At 42.9% G+C, this 10,710-nt stretch overlaps 1 protein-coding gene across 2 annotated transcripts in view; it reads right to left on the bottom strand.

The window, feature by feature from the left end:
- Positions 1-9,441, bottom strand: part of Actr2 (ARP2 actin-related protein 2) — a 50,648-nt gene extending 41,207 nt beyond the window's left edge. For both annotated transcript variants that reach the window (NM_146243.2, NM_001362899.1), the window contains exon 1: positions 9,295-9,441. In NM_146243.2, coding sequence (NP_666355.1) covers positions 9,295-9,342 — 48 coding nt within the window. In that variant the 5' untranslated portion in view covers positions 9,343-9,441. The remainder of the gene's footprint in view (positions 1-9,294) is intronic.
- Between the last annotated feature and the right edge of the window lie 1,269 nt (positions 9,442-10,710).

The following is a 10,710-nucleotide window of genomic DNA, read 5'->3' on the forward strand; positions in this document are numbered from 1 at the left end:
ACTGTTCTGTGGCACCAGGTACCATACACTTTTAGAAGAACTAAAGTGAAGAACAGTACTGGAGATACACACATTGGGAATAATGCAAAGGGACAGAAAGCCAAGTTGGTGCCATACAGTTTAACCTGGAAAGCTGAGGGAAGAGGATTGTTTACAAGTCCAAGGGCAACCTGTGCTATATCATGAGACTTTTGACTCAAGCAAACCAAAGAAACTAAACAGAAACAGAAAATATTACACTGATGTTCGATGTGTATTCATGTAAGTATACTGTGTACTTTAACCAGCCTCCTTCCATAGCCTCCCCGTTCCCTTCCTTCTGCTAATGCCTTCTGTTGGCTCAGAGTTTCACTTCTTTCATGAAATGTAAAAAAGTGATTCTGTACATCTATAAAAAACTTATGATCCACAAACGAAAGCATGGCGTCTGTCTTTAGTCTGACCTTTTCACTTAATATCATCTCTAGCTGCACCTATCTTCCTGAAAATGACATTTCATTTTTTTATGGCTGAAATTCTACTATGACTATGCAGAATATTTTGTCAATTCATCTGTTGGCTATTAGAAACAGTACAGGAGTAATTTGACACAGGGCAATATAACTGTGTCATTTGATTGTTTACTTCTATTTTTTATCTTTTGAAAACAAGTGTTTGCAAGTGCCCATGTGCATACATGCAGACACTACAGGGTAACTTCTGGTGTCACCCTCAGACCTCCTTTAAGATAGGTCATCGGCTGTGACTTACCGACTAGACTGGACTGGACTGGCTGGCCAGGGGATGCCCTGTCTCTCCCTCTGCAGGACTGAGATTACAATCACAAGCTATCATGGTTCCATAGGTTCTAGGGATGGAACTCACGTCCTCAGGATTGTCGGAAATGTACTTTACCAATAAATCTCTCTCTTCAGCTGTTATGTACTTGCAGTCTTCTGAGGAATCTCATCAATTTCAGCAGTAAGTCAACAGGTTTACATTCCCACCAGCAGAATATAAAGGTTCTCTTCCTCAAATGTGGGTATTATTAATGTCCTAGTCAGTAAGATGGCTCAGAGGGTGAGGGCACTTGCTAATAGTCTGCCTGAGTGCCTCAGTTCTTTTAATTCCACAAGGTGGAAGGAGAGAACCAAGTCTTGCATGTTGTCCTCTGACCTCCACAAACCTATGTAATGTGAGCTTAAATCAATCCTGCCAAAATACCAACATCTTCACTGTCTCTACATCAGCCCTTTTGGAAATCATGATGAATCACTTTTAATTATAAATTCCCTCTCTAGAACATTCTGCTATCCAGAATTCTGTCTTTTTGAACAGAACTTCAAAAATGTTAAAATTGTATATAAAAGTAATTATGAAAAAAATGCCTGAAACTCAAATTTTTGAAATGCTTTGTTCCAAACTCACAAAGCTTAATCCTAGTTAGTTCACTGTCTCGCTACCAAAGCTGGGGCATTTTCAGATAAAGCTACACATTTCTAAAAGCATATTATATAGGTTGATATGATGGAACATGTTTATAATCCCAGCACTTAAAAGGACCAGCTTGAGCTACACACAACTGCCAAGCCAACCAAAATTTCATGCACAGTGAGATTTTTGTCTTAAATAAAAGTGCAATATAATCTTTCTTGGGCTCCCTCCTAAAGCCCAAGTCAGTATGGTCTTAGGGTATATGTAGTCAGATACCCTACTTGTTCAGTTGACAGTGTTTCAGAAGAGAAACCAAGAGTATAGACACAACCCCAAAGGAATGTTTAACAGAACTCAGTTCATAGTCCCACAATGTCTTCTTGAATAATTGATTGTGATCTAAAAAGACTTAGGAAAACAATTACCACAGAAGAAAGGAATAGCACCTTGCTGGGTGGGGCAGCTCAGGACTAGTTCTCCCACTCTGGAGGAGTCCAGGGCAGAAAGATTGCAGGTTCAAGGCCAACTCAGGCTATCAAAACCCAAAACAAATATATAAAATTTCTCACCCTTCTCCTAAATTATAACATTTCTGTTTCTCATGTCAAAACCCAGCTTAGTTGATAATGAGCTGAAATAATACAAAAATAAGAGGAAATATTCCCATCATATCTCTACCATAGACATATCTTATTACAAAATCTGCCATCACCAGCCTGTCATAATTTCCATATACATTCTGAATATATAAAGCTAAAATATTATTTAAATACAGAAAGTCAGAGGCTGGAGGCATGGCTCAGCAGTTAAGAGCACTGGTTCCTCTTCCAGAGGTTCTGAGTTCAATTCCCAGCAACCACATGGTGGCTCACAACCATCATTGTAATGAGATATAATGCCCTATTTTGGTATGTCTGAAGTAAATTAAAAAATAAAATAAAAGAACAGATATAGACATTAGGCAAGTCAAAAGTACCCATTTATCAGGATAAAATGTTCACTTATGTGGATATAACTGATCTCAAAAAAAAAATTAGAAATGTTTTAGCTCAGTGGTACAGTGCTTGCTTACCATACACAGGACAGTGGGTTGGAATAACAGCACTTCCAAAAGGAAACCAAAACCCAGGAAGAGAATGAATGAAAGACTACTCTACAGTTTATAACAAACATTTTCTGTGTAACAAATGTAAATGAATAAGTTTGTTACATGAGAAATCAGAAGTTTAAGAAGAGAGAGGGTACTGGGCAGTGGTGACAAACGCCTTTAATCCCAGCACTTGGGAGGCAGAGGCAGGCGGATTTCTGAGTTTGAGGCCAGCCTGGTCTACAGAGTGAGTTCCAGGACAGCCAGGGCTACAAAGAGAAACCCTGTCTCAAAAAAAAAAAAAAAAATAGGAGAGAGGGGTTTTGCTAAGGGTAATCGAAGTGAGGGAAGGAGACAGCTAAGGTTGATAGGTCTGTCATTTACACAACAGCAAAGGGTCACACCAATGTCTTTTGACTACAACTGTGCAGATGGGTAGTTCCTATCTTAAAACTCTTTTTTTCTTTTTAAGATTTATTTATTTATTATATGTAAGTACACTGTAGCTGTCTTCAGACACTCCAGAAGAGGGCATCAGATTTCATTACGGATGGTTGTGAGCCACCATGTGGTTGCTGGGATTTGAACTCGGGACCTTCGGAAGAGCAGTCGACGCTCTTAACCACTGAGCCATCTCGCCAGCCCCCTTAAAACTCTTAATTGGCTGGAGTTAAGAGCACTGGCTGCTTTTCCAGAGGACCCAGGTTCAATCCCCAGCACACACATGGCAGCTCATACCTGTTGGTAACTCTAGTTCTAGGAGATCTAATGCCCTCTTCTGGCCTCCACTACACAAGGCATGCAGGAGTCACCCATAAACATAATTTTTAAATATACATATTTTGAATTTAATGTACATTTTTAGAAACCGTGTTTGCAGGCACACACACTTGAGCTCTCTAGCACATTGTCCCCCTCCACTCCATGGGTCTCAGTAATCAAACTCAAGTTGTCAGGATTGGTGACAAGCACCTTAACCTGCTGATCAGCTCAAGGGCCTTTAACATTCTTGAGCATATTTTAAGTGGAAAAAAAAAATGTTTTCCAAGTACCTCAGAAGACAAAAATTGCGATCCCTGAAACCACAGGAATGAACAATTATAAACCACTATCACTGCTTTACCAAAACCAAAACCAAAACCGGACGGGGGAATTAGACTTTTCAATGAAAGTGACTCTAAGTAGGAAAAGGAAGATTCTAATAAACTACTCCTGGGGCTGGAAATGTAGCTCAGAGAGCAGAGCACTCATCTACTATGCACTAAGCCTGGGGTTTGCTCTCCAACACCTATAAACCAAACATGATGGCACACAAGAGGTGGAGGCTGGAGGATCAGAAGTTCAAGGATGGCTTTTTCCTTCTCTTCTTCCCTCTGACCCTTTCAGAGTTCAAGGTTATCCTTGGCTATGTGGCAAATTGGATGCTAGCCCAGACTCCAGACCCTTGTTTCAAAAGCCAACATCAAAACACCTATTGACTTCTACTCCGCCTAAGCAGCAGCTTGGTAGAAGCAGATGCTGCCTTAGAATCCAATGCCAACATTTCTCTAAGGAATCAGACATTCCACCAGAACAGTATAAACCAAGCTATCTCACACTATTACAAATCTGAATGCATTAAGATCCAATAATATTAAAATAACCAAATTCAATAATGTAAAATTAATTGACAAGCTATTCCTTCAAAAAAACTCAAAAAAGTGTTAAGTCATAACAAAATACAAAGAAGATATTCTTTTCTAGGCTACTCTGTGGTATCATTGTAATCACTGAAATCCGTCCTGCACGTCAATCATCTTAAGGCTGGTGACTGAGCTCCCTCACTGAGTGTAACAGGCAGTGTTCAAGAAACAGATTTTACCATATATAGCTTCTTCCTTGTAGCACTGTGGTTTGAGCAGGCTCTCTACTTCCTACTGAGTCATCAAACAGTAAGAGGTATAATGTTCCTTAAGACAAAAAGGAACAAACGACCTGTCTATATTCAATATCAATGCAACATTTTCCTTAAATAAGACTCAAAAACTTTCATTTTTAAAATATTTTATTAGTTTTTTGAGAATTTCGCATGTTTTGATCACATTCACCTTCCTGCCCCAACTCTTCCCCAGATCCACCACCCCACCCCGTCCCTTCCCACTCAACTGTCTTTTCCATCCAGGCTAGTTTGTCCAAAACTTCTTGAGTATGCAGTGCTCCGTGGGAATATGGGAAGCTGACTTATCAGGGGCTATATTGGTAGGGAAGATGTCCGTATCTCTCCCTCCACTCCCAGCAGCTAAATTCCCCATAGCTCCTTGCCTGGGGTGGAACTTCTTGCCTAACTCCCCTCCATGCCGGAACTTGCTCTGGCTTAGGTTTGCACGGTCTTGTACACGTTGTCACTGTTGAGTTCCTGTGCGACCAGCAGCACTGTTTCCTCGAGGCTCTAACCACTGCCTTGGGCTCTACCATTCTTTCTACTACCTTGTGTGCAATGATCACTGAACCTCTGGAGACAGAATGTCACTCTGTAGACCAGGCTACCCTTGAATTTGTGGTGATCCCATATGCTGGAAGTAGCACCAAGCAGGATTTTCTTGTCTTTTGAGACAAGGAGTCACACCGCCCAGACTAGAGAGATTAAATTCCTGATGCTTCTGCCTCTCCACCCCAAGCACTGGCATGACAGGCAGGCTCTACCAGACTGATATATACATATATAGAATTTTAGCCGGGCGGTGGTGGTGCATGCTTTTAATCCAGCACTCGGGAGGCAGAGGCAGGCAGATTTCTGAGTTTGAGGCCAGCCTGGTCTACAAAGTGAGTTCCAGGACAGCCAGGGATATACAGAGAAACCCTGTCTCGGAAAAAAAATTTTTTTAAAGATTTATTTATTTTATGCATGAGTACTCTATCTGCATGTACATCTTCCTGTCAGAGAGAGCATCAAATGGTTGTGAGCCCCCATGCAGTTGATGGGATAGGGGACAGTGGGACAGTGCTCTTAACTGCTAGGCTATCTCTCCACTTCCTTGCTGAGATTTTTAAACTCCCATTTGAGCTTCCTTGCTTTGTATTCTTTCCCTTAATAATTGGTGGTGCTTGTATTTCAACTTCATAGTGACCGTTCTTATTTGAGGCCAATGGTTGTTCTATTAGACCAAAGTCTTCCACATGGTGAAACTCAAGTTGTTTTGTTTTTACTTAAAATACTCCTAAATTTAACACATATGTTAGTAGAAGCATGATAAAACAACCACAAATGTGAATTTTAGCATTATAAATGTCTATGGACAATCATTAAACTTTATTAAGCATCGCGTCATCAACATGGTAGTCACTTGGGAAATCTGGTCAATGAAGTCACTGTTGAAGTCTGGTAATTCTGTATGTTAACACCAAGAATCTGGACTCAATTTGAAAGGAATCAAAATTCAGTTAAGAGGTATCCAGATGGACTGGGCAGTGGTGGCTCATGCCTTTAGTCCCAGCACTTGGGAAGCAGAGGCAGGAGGATTTCTGAGTTCAAGGCCAGCCTGGTCTACAGAGTGAGTTCCAGGATAGCCCTGGCTATACAGAGAAACCCTGTCTCAAAAAACAATAAATAAATAAATAAACAAACAAACAAACAAACAAATAAATAAAAGAGGTATGCAGACTTTTTACCTAAATGCCCACTTTCAAAGCCCTATTCTAAAAAGCAGGTTTCCTTCTCTGGGCTACTGAGACAAGAGTCTAGTTATGGATAATAGGAAAAGAGAGTGGATCAAGCATCTAGGTCATCAAAAGAACATTTAAAACCTTAATTTCTTGGGGCTGAAGAGATGTGGTTAAGAGCATTTGCTTTTGCAAAGGATCCAGCATCCAGTCCCAGTACCCACGTGGTACCTCAAAATCATCTCTAAGTTCAGTACCAGAGGATTAACCTCCCTTGGGCCACCAGGCACGCATGTGGTATACATACATATATGCAGGCAAAACACCTATACATATAAAAATATAACAAATCTTTACCTTTTTTCTTTAATTTTAACTTTTCAGGGCTGGGGGTACACCTCAGAAAGAACGTTTATCTTCCAAATCCTTGGATATAATCCTTAGCATCATAAAAAACAAACCAATCTACCTTCTTAAATAGCTCACATTTTAAAATCTAAAGTATACAAAAGGTAAATGAAACCACCATTTAATTAAGGATTTAAGATGCTTCTGTATCTACCTCCCATGAAATTACAAGTACGTACATTTGATAGTACAGTGCTGGGGATGGACCCTCCAGTTCCTCAAGCATCAGGCAAGCACTCTACTAACTGAGCTCCACTCCAGCCCCCATGAGTGTGTGACTAGATGGTAAGTATATTCATATGTCAGAGTGGGGGAGACTGTATGCTATGGTGCACATCTGGAAATCAGAGGACAACTTCAAGTGCTGGTCCTCATCTTTCACCTGTCCTTTGCTGTCCACTGCTGCATACAGCTCTAGCTTGCCCAAAAACTTCCTGGGGTTCTCCTTTCTCTGTCTCCCACCTTGTGGTGGAAGCACTGGTGTTACAGTGCCAGCTCCACTCCACGTGGGTCCTGGAGATTCAGTCAGGTGCTTATCCACTGAGCCATCTCCCCAACCCCTTTTCTATTACTGTTTTAAAAAATCAAGTCTTAATGTCTTCTCTAATATTTAATTGTAAAGGCATCATTATAACTTCAGGTACCTAAGTAAAACTAAGATGAACAAAGAAGAATAAATAGTTAAGAAACAACCCAAAATCTAAGTAGCTATTAGTCGTCAAGTTTTCTTAAAAGACATCACAATATTCCTAACTGCGTTACGATTTAAATCAGAACTAGCTGATGTATATGAGGATCCGACTATTTCATTCACAGTCAAACATATCTACAAAAAAAGTGAATAAAGTTTATAAATAATTACAAAAATAGATATAAAACTTTTTTCTCTGTGTATCCTTGGCTGTCCTGGAACTCACTTTGTAGATCAGGCTGGCCTCGAACTCAGAAATCCGCCTGCCTCTGCCTCCCAAGTGCTGGAATTAAAGGGGCGCGCCACCACACCTGGCATAAAACTTTTTTTAAAATCATCTCCTTTCACTTATGCCATAGTAGCTGATCTTTTTATCCTAAGAAACAGATTTAAAAAAAAAAAAATAAAAATGGATGGAGTCTCCCTATGTAGCCATGGGGATTTGCCGGTTTCTGCCTCCCAAGTGTTGGCATAAAAGATGTATGCCATCACTTCAGCCCTTTTTAAAACACTTTTAAGACACTGTTACTTTAAGTGTTATGTCTGTTTACTTGAGTGTTTGTATATGTATCACATGTATGCCTAGTACCCACAGAGGCCAGAAAAGAGCACTGAATACACTTGAACTAGAATTACAGAATAGCTGTGAGCTGCCACACAGATGTTAGGCATCAAACTTGGGTTCTCAGCAAGAACAACCAGTGCTCCTAACTGCTGAGACGTCTCTTTGGTAGTAAGATACTTTTTTTTTTTAATAAGTACTTTTATAAGAATTTCTGAAAAGTTTAGCATTTATAATTTAGCTTAAATATAGTGTAACAATACAGGCTTTGCTTTAAAAACCTTTTTCCTGATAATTTAGAAGCTTTATAAAATTGTACCATTTCCCTCACTGCTTTATCCTTTATCTCAAAAAATGAGATGCATTTTATGTATCCCTTCATGAAGTCTGCAAATATAAATATCTCTAATGAGCACATAAATGGGGTTGCTTAAAAACCTTTAAGTTACTGAATCTTAGGGCTGTTACCACAGCAGTGGTATGGATGTCCCTTTGTATTGTTACCTATCCTATTCTAGCCCAGATTTAGCTTAAATGAAGCTAGTACAATAATTGTCAAAGTTTGTAACAAATTCAACCAAGGGCACTATAATGGCAGTGAATACCAGCTCCTTCCCCTTTCAACAATCTGGCTTCAAAGGTGTAATTCAAGTAAAATCTATTTTAATTTGTGTGTCGTCTCTGTGGCAGAGAGGAGAAAAGTCACAAAATGTTGCAAATCGCTAAAGGAGTCAGAAACAGTTGCATCTTCAAAACTGGAACTTTGATGCTCCACCCTTTTAACTGGGGATAGAAAGAAACCAGTTGCAACGAGTTTTCTGAATCAGAACTTTAGGCTTATTTTGACATTTTTAGCATCTTCAAGACTAACGTGTCTATCCTGTACTTAACAGAAAAAAAAAATGAAGCAGAGGAGGAACCAGAAATGATCCAACTTCCCACTAGAATTTACTTGAGAGGTCCTAGGTCTATAATAGGGCGGCATGCAAAGCAAGAGGTGAAGCAGGAGCTGCTGACCATCCCCCTCTCTCAAAACCACAGACGACAAGGACAGCCCACACGCTCTCCCGGGGCAGACTCCAGCCGCGGCCCGGGGCCTGACAGCACTTCCTCTTTTCTCTGCGGAACCCGTTTCCTGCCTCGCATTCGGCATCTTTCGCTACACAGGAAGAGGAAGGCCGCTAGGTCTTGTATGGACGAACACAGGCGAGCCTCGGAAATGGAGACCTCCTCGCCACCGAGGGACAGGGCCTCTCACCGTCTAGACCCATCTCTCGGCACGCCGGCGGATGCTTGCGAGCGCGCGGGGACAGGTTCCGCCGCCTTCGGGTGCAGCGCGGGTAGCCTAGCTCCGGGCCACCGGCTCCGGGCCGGCCGGCGCCCCCCGAGAGCTCGCCCGCCCGCGCGCCTGCCCGCGCCCCCGAAGCCCAGCCGCGCAGCCGAGGGGCCCGCGCGCACCCCGCACACACACGCGGCCGCCCCGCCGGGCCTTACCCCAGTGCCGTTGTCGCACACCACCACCTTCCTGCCCTGGCTGTCCATGGTTCGTCCTGGTGAGCCGCCGCCCGGCCTGGCCTGCTTCCTCCTCCACACGGCCCCGCCCTCGGCCCGCCGCTCCGCCCAAACCGGAAGTCCCCGCCCGGCAGCCGTTCCAAGAGGGCGGTGCAGAGAGAGAAAAGAAGAGCGGGGACTGGCAGCCGAGAAGGCCAATGAGAGCTGTCCGGCGCGGACCCGGGCGCGCCCTCTCGCCTCGTTCTGCTTCCGGGGCTGCGCTTGGCTGGTGGGGCGGCGGCTCTGACCAAGTTGTCTCGGGACCTAGGGCGCGGCCGGGCCGGCTGTACAGGAGGCAGGCAGGTGAAGGCCGGAGGGTGTGTGGCGGGACGGCAGTGGAGAAGGGTGGAGCAGCCGGCTAGGAAGACCGAAAGCCACCTGGAGGTCCCGAGGCATGATGTGTCATTGCTCCTAGGCCTGGGTGGATACACCTACAAGTTTCAAACCTCCGGTTTATTCCACACCTCCAGTTGCATGCAGCCCTAGGAGCCTGGCGGGATGCTTTCGTTTCTTTCTGCTTCACCACTTCCCTCTTTGATTTTCTCAAACAGGAACTCACCATGTTGCCAAATGCAGACTTTAAAATTGAGGTCCTCTGTAACCTCCCTTGGAAACAGGGACAAGTGTTACACGCACCTCTTTAAGAAATTGAATATGCACCCGGGCACTGTTGGCGTTCGCCTTTAATCCCAGCACTTGGGAGGCAGAAGCAGACGGATTTCTAAGTTGGAGGCCAGCCTGGTCTACATAGCAAGTTTCAGGTCAGCCAGAGCTATAAAGTGAAACCCTGTCAAAAAAGAAAGATAATGCTTTCACTTAGCGCATAGTGGTGAACTTGCTTTCAATCCCAGCACACAAGTAGAGGCAGTTGGATTTCTGTGAATTCCTGGCCAGCCTGGTCTATTTACAGAGCTAGTTCTAAGACAGCCAAGGCTACAACAAAGAAACCCTTTCTCGAAAACAAAGAACAAAACTCTTTCCTTTAATTTTAGTTTAGTTTTGTTTTCTGAGACAGGGTCGCATTGTCTATCCTTGTGTTAAAACTAAGAATATTAAGTTAAAAAGACCAAATCCATGATTGTCCAATTGGAGCAATTTTGGGGTACACCAGGACTGGCCAACCACCTGTCTCACCGCTGCCGGTCGCTTGAGGTCCGTTTTATGGGCGAGATGTGAGCGAATTGTTAGATACAGTGAAAGGGAAGAGTCAAGGGTCAGAGTATATGTCATGTGAATCCCAAGTTTAGCTAGGCTGAAAACTTGTTTTGCAGTTTACATCAGACCTAAGAAACAGAAACTTATTCTTTTTTGTTTGTTTGCTTTTGTTTGTTTGGTTGGTTTTTTTTTGTTTTTCGAGAC

This window comes from Mus musculus, chromosome 11 (assembly GCF_000001635.26).
Source record: "Mus musculus strain C57BL/6J chromosome 11, GRCm38.p6 C57BL/6J".
Taxonomy (NCBI): domain Eukaryota; kingdom Metazoa; phylum Chordata; class Mammalia; order Rodentia; family Muridae; genus Mus; species Mus musculus.